This window comes from Copidosoma floridanum, unplaced genomic scaffold (genome assembly GCF_036245765.1).
Source record: "Copidosoma floridanum isolate Cflo_tuat_1 unplaced genomic scaffold, Cflo_Japanese_pri ptg000028l, whole genome shotgun sequence".
NCBI classification, from domain to species: Eukaryota; Metazoa; Arthropoda; class Insecta; order Hymenoptera; family Encyrtidae; genus Copidosoma; species Copidosoma floridanum.
Window position 1 is genome coordinate 5,488,985 of NW_028321905.1, and position 17,244 is coordinate 5,506,228.

Here is a 17,244-nt window from a genome sequence, read left to right on the forward strand (position 1 = left end):
AATCAGGCGAATTGAAGATCAAGTTACCGACCAGTGGAAACGGATAAAAGTGACACAGGCTGTGTTCGCCTAAGGCTCTGTAAGGCTCTGTTTGTTATTAAGTCTGTTAAGGTCACGTGATTATTTATCATAAGTGCGAGTGAAACGGTGACATCATACTGTCTCCCGCACACTTATCATAAATGATCACGTGACCTTAACAGACTCCAAACGGAGCCTATGCAAACACAGCCCCAGTAACAAATTTACAAGTACTTAATTTTAAAAAATATTTATTAAATGGGTTTACTCTAGATTGCATAGTCATCGAAAATTGTGTGTGTGTGTGTATTGACCCAAAAGCTGAATAACTCATAACTAATAATTAATAGATTAATACCTACTAAATTTTTCTATTCTGCTAAAAATTTTGTAGAACCCGCTGGACGGAGGAAACGACATGTATCGAACAACAGGAACGGAGCACTGGACCAAAAGTCACTAGACAAAAGTTACTGGATTTTCTACTCAATAATTAAATTCATTATTTACAATCTTTGTGACATTTAATTACATTAATTCATATACCTCCGTATTCCTTAAATGAGGAGGAATCGAATCGTATAGGTAGAATTGGATTTTAACCAAATTTAGCACTTAAAACAAAGTTTTTTATACTTTATGAAAAATACTAATATTAAATATTTACAGGCGCCAACTTCACAAGTCTCCTACGGCCACCTACGACCTACAACCTACAACCACACTTCGTAAGTGTACGAGAGAGAAAGACTCACTGCCCTCGTCTTTTCTTTCTTTCTACGCGAGCCTTACAGCCCCAGTTGCTAATAAGCGATCTATTTTTTATATGTCTATGCTCACTCACCTCGAATGTGATCGCCGTGATGCCTGCTCGGCACGTTCGATTTTCATCGTTTGTTCGTTCGCTTCGTTTGTTTCGCTCTTACAGTTTGTGCTGTTCAGTCGTTTCTTATGCTCGTTGAACGTGGTGTCTATTTTAAAATAAGCTCACATAATAATATAAAAGACAATAATTTAAAACCTTTGTGACAGTTGGCGACTATTATTACTTTCAGATTTGGATGACCCAAGCCAATGAATACAAAATGTCTGAGCTTACTTAGTAGATATAAGCGAACTGTAAAAGCGAAACGAACGAAACGAACAATCGTGCCCAGTGCTTTTTGCTTACTGGCTCCACCGTGAATAGACCGTTATTGAAGGCCTGCTCACTTTATTTGTAGCAATCTACTTTGTTGACAAAAATTAGTCAATTCCTTCTTTTGGTCCTAATGTTTACAGGTTAGTCTTTCTTAACCTAAGTTTTTTACAATGGTATCTATTGTGTTGTCAAAGTATTTTGAGCAAGAATTATTGTGTTGTCTTAAATAAGTTTTAAAAAAAGTACTTGCATTATAAGTAAATATACTTTAAAAAACTTGATATGTAACAGTAGCTCATACTGATTTAGTGAACATCTTATGAATTACAAGTGTATCATACAATAATTTTCAAAGTATTAATACCATGAGCATTAGTGACACAAGTAAAATCACGAATAAGGATGACCCTTATCTTAAGATTTTAGTAATCATTGAAGGTGTTAGTGGTGTCAAGTAATGTGGGTTATTGTCAATGAACTTGTCCACATCATTGATGCAGAATAGCAGCACAATAGGAGGTGCAGCAGAAGCGAATTCTTCTCAAACGATTCTTGCTGCTGTATCTCAATCCTTAACAACTTACTACCATACTAATTCTGGAAAAGCTCAATCACAACCTGCTGCTTATGAATCTATTCAGCCTGATCGACCTATAGGGTATGGTGCATTTGGTGTTGTTTGGTAAGAACAGTGTGCAGAACTTTTTCTGAAGATTTTTGTGTAACTAATATGATATTGTTCTACTTTTTTTACTATAGTTAAGTAATTAAGATAATTAGTTGATTTAAAACATAAACCTGATGAGATTTTATCGCATTTACAGTTTTGGCAGATGTGCAGTTTAGCCCATCCTTTGAGAAGTTGGCTTCATAACATGCTTGTAACGACAGTGCTACCAACTGGCACGATTCCGATTTCTGTGGCGCCGCAATCTAAGTGTGTTTTCTTATGTATGTTGATGCAAGAAATACAGGAAAAATAATTAAAAAATTCCTATTTACCTTCTTTTCGAGATATAGAACTCGAAAGTCGAAAAAATCATATTTTGTATACATGCGATATTAGGGTTATTTCTTGCTTATTTGATAGTAATAAATATGAAAAAAAATAACTAAAAAAATTATACTTGCTTTTTTTTGAGATGTTGCGCCTTGATTGTCGAAAAACACATTTTAAATATATTTTATTTTAATATAAAAAACACTTTAAGAATGAATATTATTTATTGATTTAAAAACGATGAAATTTATATTAATTTTACCATCGCTTTCCGGCACACTGACACAGATCAAAGTGTATTATCTATTTTTATTAGCTTGGTATCTGATACGCTCTTTATGTAAGGGCTATTCAAAATTCAAATTCTCGAGCGCTTCATCGAGCATGCAGCGCCTCTATCGGTCGCTGTTTTTTTTAGCGCGTAAAAATTTCAAATATAAAAGCTCAGTGTAATCGGTAAATCTTGTAACATCTCTAAGTATTTACTGTTTATTGTTCTGTGGCTCGTTCTGTGCGTGTAACAATGTCAAAACATCCGCAGTTACATCCAAAGTTAGCCAACTTTTTATTTTTTTGCTCCTTCAACGATTTGTTGTTATTTTCTTAATTAATATTATTTTTATCATGCTTTACACGAAAAAAACACACCTGAAATGTTTTTTAAGGAGAAATACACATTTAAAATGAAGCAAAATAAAAATGTACGTAACTAGAAATTTTTTTAGTATTTTTTTCATATTCATCACTATCAAATAAGCAAGAAGTAACCCAAATATCGGATGTATACAAAATATGATTTTTTCGACTTTTGAGTTTGATATCTCGAAAAGGAGGTAAGAAGAAATTTTTCTATTATTTTTCCTGTATTTTTGGCATCAATGTACATAAGAAACCACACTCAGATTGCAGCGCCACAAAATTCGGAATCTCCCCCTTCATAGGATTTGGTAATCTTTTACAACGCAAACGAGCGAGTGAAGCTTGCGAGGGAGCCATAACTGATTATATTTATAACCTTTTTTTTCATGTTTTCCAAAAATATCGATATAATTTGGTCATTTCTCACAACTTACACTTATGAATTTGGCACCTTACGTTGTTACGGTAGCACTGTCTTTTTTCAAGCTAATTTCTCGGAGGGTGGGCTAAACTACATTTTTACCCCTAGTATAGTTTTAAAGAGGCTGTCCCGTAATAGTTCCTGAACCTAGACCAGTTTAATTTTTTATCTGAAAATTCACTAAATCCAATGGTATAATTATTTACATCGCTTACCCATTCCAAGATATTAAGGGTGTTTCTGTAGCACTTTCTAACATGTATTCTTATGGCAGATTTTGCACACGCGATGAAAGTAACCTAATAACTTGAATAAACTAGTGAATATCGTAATAAAAGTGCAAACATTTTGTAGAAAACAACTTCTTCTTTCAAACGACACCTATCCAATGAAGTATTACCCTGGAAAATTTCGAGATATTCTTTAGAAAATGGATCGAGTCATTTTATTTCCACAGGTTAGCCTATGTTCTCTTACGCAACTGATGCCAAATGTGCCTGTGTTTTGTGAGCATATTTGTGACCTACGACGTGGGTTGACATCTCTGCACGAGGGGTCCTTCTTAAGGGACTGGGGCTGAAGACATTATTTTCGGTACCGCGCAGGTGGGAGAAGCGGTGGAGAGGGAAACACAGACTTACACACAAACATATACACATCTCCACTTGGCTTGTTATTTTCTCAGGTAATCCAAAAAAATGGTGGAACCAATCAGTGACTTTCGTACACTTCAGCTACACTCACTTATAATCTTTCTAGATAATAGTACTACCAGCGCTGCCCTCGTAGTTGAAAATGTAACTATAACCTGCTACTTTCTCCTTGTTTTCAAATTTTGGCCAGCTTCGTCATAATTTAAGTTTAGCCTAATACAATAAATAAATGAATAAATCAAAGTTAATAATTTATTATGTAGACAGCACAAAATATAGAACACATTACAATTACCATGAAGCCCGCAAGAAATCTCAAAAACGATGTAATTTTACACTTTGTCTACTCGCACCTTATATTCACGTATACAAATGCGCTTCGCTCGTTCGGAAAAAAAATAAACTTGGACCCTATAAGTACCGGACAGTAGAGTTGCCCACCTTGCATGCGTATTCAGTATATCCACGGGTGCGTTTAAGCTCCAGCACTTAATCTTCAAGTATCTCGGTATCCTAGATGACATTTAAGTGCAAGGGAAGAAGTATGACATATTATCTCTCTCACATTAATAAGTTATCTACACATTATCTAAATACTTAGATTAAACGGCCAGTGCTTACGGAACGCATCCCACGTAATTACGTGGATATACGGTGCGAATAGACACTACGATCATTTTAAGGAGGTTTGAGAGTATCATTCAGAGAGGCGAGGAACGGGGAGTCCCCCCTGTCCGCGCATGTGGACCCCGTTTCCGCGCACCTCTTCTTGCACTCTACAAACTTGAAATTGTACGATTGTAACTGCTTGTATTTTCGAAAAATGCCTGACAAGGCTTGATTTTTTTTGTCGAGCATCTTCCTTTTTTTACCAAGTAATCTATGCAAACGTTTTTTTTTATTCCAACACATTTAGAATATACCTTAATTTCAATTAAAAGGCAAAACTGTTAAAAGGCAAGACCGTGTTAAACTGTCAATATTTCATAATTTTTTTTTCGAAAATTTCCCCTGGTGAAAAATCTGAAAAAATTCATGTGCACTCCTGACATGCTCAAATATAACATACATTTTTTTTAGTACGTTTGTCCATGTTGAACTTTTCTCCCAAACTTCCTTAACAGATTATAGTTGCACTTTTAGCCACCACAGTAGTGCTGGTAGTACAGTTATCACGCCGAATAAGGATGATCTCTGGATAAGTTGATAGTAAAAATTTTAAAAAATGATAAAATTTCTACTTACTTCCTTTTCCACATGTTGCGTCTCGAAAGACGAACATTGAGTTTTAATTATCTTTAATTTGTACGTAATATCATTGATTATTGAAATTTACTATTAAATTAATAGTAATAATATTTTATTTTGTTTTATAATTTTTTCTCAGCCAATTGACACATATTAAGGTATATCACCCATAGGTAAATTCTGTATTACATAAATAAATAAATCTGTTCTTATCAGCTTGGCACACTTGTGGAACAGAATTACTGAAAAGTATCTGTATGATACTTCGTGGGCAATTGATTTTGTAAGTATCTTGAGAACGAGACAAACTCTCTTTACTGACCAAGTTGAGCACAATAAAGTGGTAAATTTGTCAATAAAATTTTGAACTTGGGAGGAGCTGTGAGAGTATTGTCACGTACAGTATGTATGGAACATACTACGTGGGATGAGCTTCAGCTATTAGTATTAGGAAGGAGCACAAGTGGGGGAAGAGAGAGCATAAAAAGGCCCGCAGCAGTGGCCACAGGGCTCTTGAACGTCGGGACCAGAAGGAGGTGAGTCGCGATAAGTCACCCGGGACCGCAAAGCGCCTTCCCTCAAGGAATATAGCAATAAAGTGATTGATTGAGTTTAACTGCCGCGTTGTTATTAAGCACCCCGAACCTTTAGAATCCTACGTAACAGTTTTGGTGCTAGGTGTGGGGTAGGTTTTGTCGCGAAATAAAATTTTTTTTTACACGTGATATTTCGGAATTTTTGGGCAACAATCGGGAAGCACACATAGTGCAGTGCAACAACAGGCGCAGAAAATTCAAGGCAGTCACCTGCAGCTACTATCGAGTAAGGAAGGACTAGGGTCAACATCCAGTTTTAAAAGGAACTATCGTAAAGAGGATGACTTGGAGTATATTGGCGTTCACCGTCTTGTGCCTTCTTTCAGAGTAAGTAATAATTCTATTTATCATCCCAAATATATATACTTATTGTCCCTCGGGTTTTTAGCTAAGGAAACGACGTACAATATAAAATAATACTTAACCCGAATACGGCTAGTTCCGCTCGTTTTAGAAGCCAGTAAAATAGAAATACAGAATCGGAAATAAAATAAGGATCCTTTTTTTTCTATTATTTCTTCGTGCGTGGACTGAAAGCAACTAATATAATTAAGCTTACATCACTCTAATATAAAAAAAAGGGGGAAGGAAATAATGATGTCCGACTACGGGGAGGAGATTGATAACGGTAGGAATGGTTTAAACGAAACTTTTTCCATGACACAGGAAGATTCAGATACAATAACGGTTATGCTTGAACACGACCCCGAATCGTATGCACTCTATGAGAAGATGGATAAGAAAAATCAAGTTCTTATGTTAAAGATATTTAAAAAAATAAAACCAAAAATTTCATTTAAGAAAAATCCTAATACAAAATTAGCAGAGCCAACGAACGAAACAGCAGAAATAGAGATGTTGGAAATGGCACCAGAAAAATCAGAATTAAAAGAGAATGCGATTAAGGAGAACATAGGGGTAGACAGGAAACGTGATCAATTAGGCATGGAAGGGCTAGGCAAAACGAGTTGGCAGGAAAAGTATACCAAACGGCAAGAACAAGAAAATACAAACAGTGAACAACCTTTTATACCATTCTGCGATTGGCCACCTCTGCATTCAAATGACAAAAATTATAACTACTATACATCAAACAATAAGACAGATAGGCTGAGGTTTGGATACGAAGAAAATCATAATGACGTGTATACAAATACAGAATATCTTTTCCCTGCATGTGACCGACCAACCGAGCTGCCGATAAATAATCAGGCAGAATCTTTTCAAAGGACACAAAGTAACATACGTGATATTCCTCAGCATCAAACCATGCAATTTTTTCCTAGTAATAGGCAACAAACAGGGGTACCGTTAGCCTTAGGCTCGAATCTTAATATATTAGGCTACCTAAACAACGCAGTAAATGGTATACCACTGTATAATGGAGACCCCGTGCAGTTCCCCTTATTTGAGCAAATGGTAAGGATGATAAAGGGAACAATACCTGCCCAGTATGAAAAATATTTTATAGGACTTTTGGGAAATAAATTGCGAGGCATAGCGGACGATCAATTGTGCACGCGATTATCGTTATTTAATTCGATTGACGAGCTTCTGTCGGCTCTATCACGAAGATTCAATGAAATAGGAGGAATAGAGACACTTGCAGCGGAGCTTAAAACTGTCACGCAATGGAATAACGAATTAATTATGGAATATTGCGGGCGAGTCCAGCGACTACACAATGGAATCATGATGGCACATGAGGCGAACCCATACTCGACGCGGGCCGAGAAAGACGCGTCGAAAAAGAGATCAGACAGTGAAGCAGTGAGGCAGTTTCTGTACGGATTAAAGGCACCGTATAACTGGAACGTCGCAGGGTTCCAACCAAAAACGCTAGAGGAGGCTATTGAAGCTGCCATTACTGTAGATAATGAATTAAGCCTCCGCCGCTCAATGATAGTGCAAAAGAGCAGATTGAGAGCAAATAACGCCGAGAGACGGTATGACGCCATGGTGGGCCTTATCGGTAGCGACGCACCCGTGGGGAAGTCAGATACGGACGAGTGGGACGGTGTGGCTGATGTAAAATACTGTTCGTATTGTCGAGAGCACGGCGCCCATTCTACTAGTGGATGTGAAAAATTGTGGCAAGATGCAAAAAAAGGAATAATAAAAAATCCTAACGTTGACGAAGAACCAAAAAAAGAAACAATAGAAGAAGAAGGATGGTATGATAGGAAGGTAGCGTATAATGATTATCACCGTCGGTATGGAAACGATAGGATTTTTGATAGACAACAAGGGAATAATGGTAAAAGGCCTTACAATCAAGGGAATCGCTACCAGGGAAGAAAATATACATACGATAGTAATAATTATTATAACAATAATAATAACAGTAATAATTATGGTGGAAATAGTTACAATGACAGAAAAGTAGGTCATAATTATAATAGATATGACCATAGGAAGGACGATTATCGGTACAGGCAAAATAACCAATACTCCAATCAGGATAATCGCAGGGATGATTATAGGAGAGATAATCTTAATAGTCAAAGTGCGAGGGTAAACAGCTCGAAAACCGGGCATTTAAACTCGCAGGATGTTCGACGCGATCCCCAATCGTCGGGCATGACAAAGCAATAAATGAAGAAATTTATGAGAGGAAGTTAGGAGTGTTAGAGGAGGGTATGGATAATGACAAGCATAAGGTATCGGAGACTTATGCCACGACGCGTGAAAATTCTAAAGCTGAGGGAAAAGATGAGCAGCAGCTATCTCGCACAGTGAAAATAAATTTATCGAAAATAGGATACACACCACCCACAGTAATTCTAAAAAGCCCTTATATAAACGAAGGTGCGACATTTTATGCCGATACGGGCGCGGAAATTTCAATAATTAAAGAGAATTGTCTCGATATTGGAGTAGCGGTAAATAGTAGGGAAAAATTAAAAATGAAAGGCGTAACGCACGGAGCTCGCCAAACTTTGGGATCTATAAGATTACCCCTAGAAAACTTTATGTGTACCCTACACGTAGTCCCCCATGACTTTCCCATAGAGGTAGAAGGAATCATAGGATGGGATATTTTTAAGTTGTATAACGGTCAGATAAATGCCGAAGACAATACACTTAAATTGAATGGAAGGAGAATTCCGCTACGAGAATCAGAAAGTTTTGAAATTGTGCCGAAGACGAGGAAAGTTATATATGCGTATATAAAAGAGTTGCACAGGAAAATTAAAGTGGGCTGGGTCCCACTACAAAAGCTTACAGAGGGTATTTTGTTCGGTAATTTTATCGCAACGAACAATAATGGTAGGGTGTATGCCGAATGTCTAAATATATCAAATGAAATAATAAATGTACCAGTCCCAGTGGTGGACCTTTTAGAGTGCGAGACGACGAAGAAAGCTGACTCATCGGACGTCAATGGGGATGACGTAGAAGCATTAGAAAGAGCCTTTGTACGGATGTTTAGAGAAACTGGAAACCCTGAAGAGAATGAAAAACTAGGCGATGAGATAAGAAACGACGCCAGCTGCACATGTTCGAAGAAAAATATCGTGGGAAACGTGGGTTGTGATAAGGACGGCCGTGACAACGAGAATACTCAAATACTTGAGGAAAACATTAAAACAGACGTCCTAAGTTGCAGGAAAGAGCGAGTCGACAAAATAATGGAGTTAGTCGACATATCGGGGTGCAACGAAGAAGAGAAAAAACATGTGCGAGGGCTTATAGAGATTGACCCGTACGTTTTTGGACTCGACGGGGAAAAACTGAAAGCGACAAATCTTTTAAAACATAAAATAAACACGACTACGGATAAACCGATAGTAACGAAACGGTATAGATATCCGCCAGCTGTGAGAGAGCAAATGAAAGTTGAAATTAAGAAATTACTCGAACAAGGCATAATAGAGCCTTCAGAGTCACCGTACAGCTCAAACATGTGGATCGTACCTAAAAACGCAGGACCGGATGGCGAAAAGCGCTGGCGGGTAGTAACAGATTTCAGGCAACTCAACGAGATAACAATGGGCAGTTGTCATCCACTTCCCTTCCAGAGCGATCTACTGGAACATCTGGCGACAGCACGCTATATTACAGTGGTAGACTTGAAGCAGGGATTTTTTCAAGTCGAAATACATAAAGACGATGCTCATAAAACAGCGTTTTCGGGACCGGATGGGCATTACCAGTACAAAAGAATGCCAATGGGTTGCACGGATTCTCCGAACACGTTTCTAAGAGCAATAACGCTTGCACTGGCAGGGCTGCAGGGCCATGAGGTAGAGGTATATTTAGACGATATAATGGTGTTTGCGTCCAATCTTAAAGAACATCGCAAACGCTTTATAAGATTGTTAGAGCGATTGTCAAGGGCAAATCTTACAATTGAGCCAAAGAAGTGCCAATTCTTAAAACGTGAAGCAAAAGTGTTAGGCCATATTGTAGGGAATGGTGAAATAAAAACGGATCCAAAGAAAATCGAGGCTGCAAGAAAATATCCAAAGCCTACAAATGCAAAGAAAATCAAACAATTTCTTGGATTTGTTGGATATTATGGAAGATTTATTAAAGGATACGCTAAAATTGCTCAACCGCTGTCGAGGCTTCTGAAAAGAGGTACAGAGTTTAAATGGGAAGAGCAGCATGAACAAGCATTCAAATCGCTCGTAGATGCACTTTGCAGCGAGCCTGTACTTAAAGCACCCGATCTAAAAAAACCATTTGTGGTGACAACGGATGCATCTGACTATGCCATTGGGGCAATATTGAGTCAGGGAGAAATAGGAAAAGACAATCCGTGCGAGTATGCCTCTAGATGCCTAAAGGGCAGCGAAATTCGATACCCTACGTACGATAAAGAATTGCTCGCAATAGTATATGCAAAAGAGCAGTTTCGACCCTATCTATTTGGCAGAAAGTTTCCAGTGGTTACGGACCATGAGCCTCTTAAACATTTTCATTCATCAAAGAAGCCAGATATAAGATTTAATAGGCTTAAAGCTGAATTAAGGGGCTACGAATTTGACGTTGTTTATAGACCAGGAATAGCCAATAAGGCACCGGACGCACTGTCCCGAAATCCGATCATAGAGGATGGAGAGAAAAATCCTGAACTACCGCGACGAGAGTTATATGAACTTGCTGAAGAGCAGGAAAGAGATGGTCATGGTGACATAAATGCGCCACCCGCACGAATATTCAAAATGCGGACAAGAAGAGAGAGAAACATAATAAGAAAGGATAAGAAATGGCAGATAGAAATATCTGATTCAGACGAGTCGAACAAAGAGGTAGAAAGGAAAAAGCCTCGCAAGACGAATAACTCGGATGAGTTGACGGTCAATGAACACAGCGACGCTGATTCAGAATCAGAGTGGCCGGTGGCGAGTGAAAATATAGAGAGTAAAGGAGCAAAACCACATAAGAAACAAGGGAAAAGAGGCAGGCCGCGTAAACAGATAGTACAGATCGCAGAAGGGAATAAGGGGAAAAATATTCAAATAGGATCCTTAAACAATGGCGAAGAACAAATCCTATCACAGGGTCCGACGGAGGATAAATTAGCTTACATATGCAAAGAAGAAAATTTGAAAAAAGGGGTGGGAATAACAAGCACACCGTATTTAGAACTAAAAATACAACCGAAGGTGCAACGAAAAAATCGCAAAAGACAATTGGATACGCTGCATAGGCACCCGCCAAATTTTTTAGTAACACCGCAAATAGAAACTGTGTCGAAGGAAATTATCATAGCGAACTGTGACTCACCGGTGGCTTTAAAAGGAAAATCCGAGCCGGTAAAACATTGGGGATTCCAACTAGCCGCAGCTAGCCTAGCGAATGAGGAAGGTAAAGAGGAAGAAGAAACTGTAGGTACAGAGATTATAGTCATAAATGCGAATAATGATAAGCACGGGGGACACCAGCAGGCACAGGAAGGCCTGGTTACAGAGTTGATCGGAAAGAGAGAAAGAATGCTTGACCCTATAGATACCATAGAGATGATGAGTTCGGATGCAGGTATCTCAAGCAGAAATGCGAATAAAGGAGAGAAGGAGAATGACCGATGGGCCCAAGCTCACGCGCAAAGTGTGCTCCAAGAGAGTAACAAGCAGCAACAGAAAATACCGAATACGGTCGAAGGGGACCGACCGACGCCGAAGGAAGGGGCACAAAGCAGACCGTCTAGTGAGAGTGTAAGCGAGAAGCAAATAAATGAATCACGACGGGGTACACAGACGAAAGAAAGTCCAGAAAAAGGAACGAAAGTAAACAAAAAGATCGGAGCGTTACTTAATGACTCAATAGATAACTTCCAAGCGAAAGTTAGACTAGATGTTAAGCGCCGAGACTTTAAAGGCAAGCCGGGAATCAGAATAGACGCTTGGGAATCCGATACTATCACCGATCGACTTCTGAGCGATCCGACGGTAAGTACAGATAATGATACAAACATATCTCAACAGCCCTCGAAGGAGAGAACGGGCTCAGGGCATAGAGAGAAATTCTTGAGCGAGGAAGATACCCCGTGTGAATCACCACAGATAAATGAAAACCCATCGGGGAATGAAAGAATAAGAGGGGTAACGGACGATTATACCGATGAAGGTAATAAGCTTGAAAGTAAAACAGGAGGCGGAAATGTAGCCGAACGGAATTTAGAACAAAACTGCATGGAGTCGAATAAAAATTTAAAACTCATCGAAGAACTTCCGGTAGAAATACCAGGTAATTGCTTATTCGACTCTCTTATTTTTTCCTGTGACTTGCAATTGACGGCGCGAGAACTCCGGGATGTACTACAAGGTTCGAAGTGGAAAAATATATGTGTTGACCCGGAGGAGGTAGGAAAAATCCTGCAGTCCAATACAGAATATGGTAATGATGATTGCATATCGTTGTTTGCACAAGAGTTCAGGAAGAATATTTGTATACATCTACAGGGTACTAAGAGGGGAAAAAAGTGTGAAATTTTCGAAAGTTTCACGATTAATGCCAATGAGGAATATGTACACTTGCATCTCCTCAACAACCACTTCAGGCCACTCGTTGCCGCATCCCGGCATAGCGAGGAGGAACAAAGCCCGGTGGAAAGGGAATCGTGGGTTAGTGACGAATCGGGCGCCAATATAAATTGGAAAAGTGAAGTAAACGAATCATGGAAAGGAAAAGAGGAAGGAGTTAAAGAAATAGAGCGTAATAAAAGTGACTCCATGGATGAGGAAGTTTATGAAGATGGGGACACGCCCCCACCTGATCCACCACCACCCCCAGACTCTTCAAGTAGTTCAGACTTACTAAACAATGAGAGTGATGATGGGGCTGGTTTAAACAAGGCCAGACTGGAGTCGGAAAGCGAACCAGAGGAAGCAGACCTTCAAAATAAAGTATTATCAAACCTCCCACAGCTAAAAAAGTACAGAGTATGCAGGACACGGTTGCCACATGAAAAACCACCGTGGCTACCGGGAAAAGAAACAGACATACAGCCATTCCAAAGAATGCATCGAGCAAAGGATCACCCATTTCATTATCTAGATAACCTAGCATTCGCGACGGTAACAGAAAGTGTGCCTGATACGGAAACAATAGACGCCCTATATGAGCGCGGATACATAGATCCAATAGCCCTAAATAATGAAAAAAAGATGGTTGGTGACGTCATGAGAGCAAATGTGAGAAAGGTCGCGGTAATGCGAATGTATATTAAATCACATTTTGAAGATACGGCGCTAAAATCGGACATCAAGAAATGCATTACGTCACTCAAGGCACTAGTAATGATAAATAAAATAAAGTCTATAGGCGTGATACGTGACTTGGCAATACTCAACATGAGCCAATGGATCTACTTCGTGGAACAATTTGAGGAAACTTTCAAAAACCTCAAGGTCACAGCGACCTTTTACATGAACACCTTAGTTATACCACCAGTGGATCAAAAATATAAGGTTATTAAGGAGTATCACGAATCAACAATCGGGGGTCATAAAGGAATGAATAAAACCTACAATAAGATAGCAAGGGACTATTATTGGAGGCACATGAGGGCCGATGTAAGGCAATTTATACTTGGATGCAGATCATGTCAGACTAAGAAACTAGTGTGCGTAAAAACAAAGCAAGCTATGCTCGTTACAGATACGCCCAGCAGACCGTTTGAAAAAATCTCGATTGACTATTACGGACCAATTAATAAGCCTTCAACAAACGGCTATACACATATCCTGTCAATACAGGATTGGCTAACCAAGTTTATTGTATTAATACCGGTACAAAGAGCAACAGCTGAAGAAACGGTAAGAGCCTTAACGAATAAATTTTTAGCATACTTTGGAGCGCCAGAAAAATTATTATCAGACCGAGGAACGCATTTTATGAACAAAGCGATGGACGAGTTGACGCGATTATTCAAAATTGAAAAACTTGGGAGCACGGCATTTCATCCTCAGAGCAACGGGGCAATTGAACGCATGCACCACGTTCTTACAGAATACTTAAAAGCCTACATTAGCGAGACCGAAAAATGGGACGAACTATTGCCGTTGTGTATGCTTGCTTACAATACGTCGGAACACGAGAGTACAGGCTACACACCCTACGAGCTTATATTTGGTCAGCAGGCAAAACTCCCGTCAAGCTTCAAGAGGCCAGAGGTGAGTCAAACGATCGTTGGCAGCAATGACCCAAACACAGAACAAATACAGATCAAAGTACTATTATGATAGGGCGCTGAACACGAATTTTTTTATGGAAGGTGAGATGGTGTATGTACTAAAAGAGCCATCTTAAGGGAAATTTGATGACCAATACGAGGGCTCTTACGAAATAGTCGGCATAGATAACAGGAACCATAATGTGAAGTTACAGAAAAATGAAGAAATACGGGTCTCACATGTGGACAAAATAAAAAAAGCTTGTGTATTGAAATCTCCGCGTCCTAGGGATGAGATGATAAGAAGAGGAGAAGAAGAAAAGTGAAAGGAACCAAGCGGCAACTTGCTCCCCACCCCAAAAGTTACTTGCGAATAATAGCATTATAGACGAATAGGGGGTAGAAATAGACGTGAAAATAAATACCACTTCTCTCGGGAACTCCTTTTCTTTCGCGGCCCCCGGACGCGCCGCGAAGATTCATTAAATACAGGCATACGGGAGAAGACACGTAACGAAGGCAAATAAATTACGTTCAAAATTATCACAGACTGAGGAATTAAGGAGAAGAGAGAAACATGCAATATAAGAATAATAATAACAATCATAATAATGAGAGGGAATGAATAAATAACTTGTATAATAAAGTGATATTCTATTTTTATTTTCTTTGTTACTCTTTACATGAACGATGATTGAGGTGGGTAAAAAGTGCGTGTGGCTCTATCTAACTAGCGTTAAAACCATGTCAATACAATTATCACATAAGTGTACACTTAGGAGACATATGCAGAATATAGGCATATATATATGTATAAAAAAAAAAACCTTTTTGAGTTACATATTTGTACGGCCGGGAGGAGCATGGAGGAACGGTGAATAGAAATAATGGGGGGTAACCGCAAAAAAAAAAATTTTTATCACACTTTTATCGTGGGCCACGAGTTCGCGAACTAGGACAGATCTTCCTCTTCCCTCTTCCTCCCTCCTTCTTTCGCCCGCCGTCAGGGACTATCCTGCCCCCGCCATAGTCACTCCTGGATAATAACAGCGCCCGTGAACGGCGCACGCAGTCGTCATGAGACAACACTGAATCGGCGGTCACGTCCTTGGCGATGAACAGACCGTCCACTGGACCGTCCACCTAAGGTAATTTTTCTTTACAAAAGTATATAACTGGCAACTATGACGAGAAGTAAATCAACTGATAGCGCACCTGGATTATCGGTCAGCTGTCGAGAGGATAGGAAGCAGCGTCAAACTGCACGTCGACTACCACCACCATGAAGGCCCGATGGCAAGTACACCCGATAACAATAGTATAAGTCGCCCCGGACTCAAGACTTCGACAGTATTTCTTCAGCACGCGGCCGTCGAATGACGTGCACGCCACCGCTTCCTCGTGGTCCTGGAAAACAAGGAGAAACGGTACCCCTAAGGGGCACCGAACCTCACAGGTTTCAACACCTCCACAGTATGGGTACCACCGCAAGGGCAAGGGGCCACGTTGTGAGACCACCCTTGCTCACACAGAGGCTTCGGTACGCCGAAATAAGCGTACGGATCAACAACGAGCCGCGTACCCAACTAAAACAAATTTTTTCTTAAACTTCAGAAACTCGGGCAACCGCACGGAAATATCAAAAATCGCACTTGCACCAGTCATAGTAAAATTTTTTTGCGTTGTGTGGAAACAACAAGGAAGAGTACCGGAAAAAATCAGCGAGTACACAGCCGGGAGAGCAGCAATGAGAAAAGGAAAACCCAACAGAATCCCTTTGACATTCCCTTCTTGAATTCTGTCACATGAAAAGAAAGAAAAAAAAAAGAGACGGAAGGAGATAAGGTATAATTAGGGGAAACGAGTGAAGTATTGGTCCCAACATGACATACTGCTCACTACGGAAAGGCGCGATCATCAAATCATCTACTCCTCCAGGCTCATCCCAACCAAAATAGGGACAGACTGTAATACAAAGCGGTACCTTCCAAAGGTACAATAAACAAATACATACACAAATGTCGCAAGAATCGGCGAAAACAACGCTGTAAACATACAGACACGCATATACCTAACCCGCGACGTGGGAAAGAAAACATAATTTTGAGCAAAAAAAAAGAAATTCCTAAGGAATAAGACTATTATGTACCTTATGTTTATAGCATACACATACATAGTGTAACAAATATAGATGTACATAAGTATAACATTAATATTATATGCAACGATATACCCTGAATGTAAAGACGGAGCCACACTCGCTACTTACCGTAATAACCAGTCAAGCCCTAATACTAGATTGCATTTAATGATTATTAGGAAAATATGTATTATGAATTGTATGGCATGGTCATTTGTATTTACACAGAACGTTAAAACAAAATAAAAATAAAGAAATAAAAATAAAATAAGAAGGAAGGTAAAATTTTTCTCTCTCTCTCGTAGTTGTTCTCTCTTTCCTTAATCAAGGGTAACCTAGGAACCTAGGAGATTACGATAAATGGGAGTGAGAACGGGAAAAAAGGATAACTATTTCATGTTTTAGGGGTGAAATAGCGTTGGGGGCGGCTGCAGGATCGGTCGATATTTTTAAATGGGGGGCACCACTTATACTAAATTTATATAGAATGTTTGCAGAAAGAAGAACCAGAAACAATGTCGCAAGAAATGAAAATCCGGGGAATTCTATGGCACTACAGCCAATACTTATCCAAGTACGGGGTGAGCGGCGACAAGAAGATCAACCGACGGGCAGTAACAAACAGTTACCATAAGAAACAAACAAACCTTAGCTAAGTTAAAAGTAGAGCCTTAATACCTAAGCATTGACGATGTCTAGTAAAAAAAAAAAAGAATACGTATGTAATAATGATGATAATAAAATAAAAAATAAAAAGATTTT

The 17,244-nt window shown here is 39.2% G+C and overlaps 1 protein-coding gene across 1 annotated transcript in view; it reads left to right on the forward strand.

Annotated features, from left to right (window-relative positions):
• The first annotated feature begins 1,414 nt into the window (after positions 1-1,414).
• The window catches only part of nmo (serine/threonine-protein kinase nemo), a 497,113-nt gene continuing 481,283 nt past the window's right edge, over positions 1,415-17,244 (forward strand). The window contains exon 1 of the mRNA XM_023391687.2: positions 1,415-1,844. Coding sequence (XP_023247455.1) covers positions 1,636-1,844 — 209 coding nt within the window. The 5' untranslated portion in view covers positions 1,415-1,635. The remainder of the gene's footprint in view (positions 1,845-17,244) is intronic.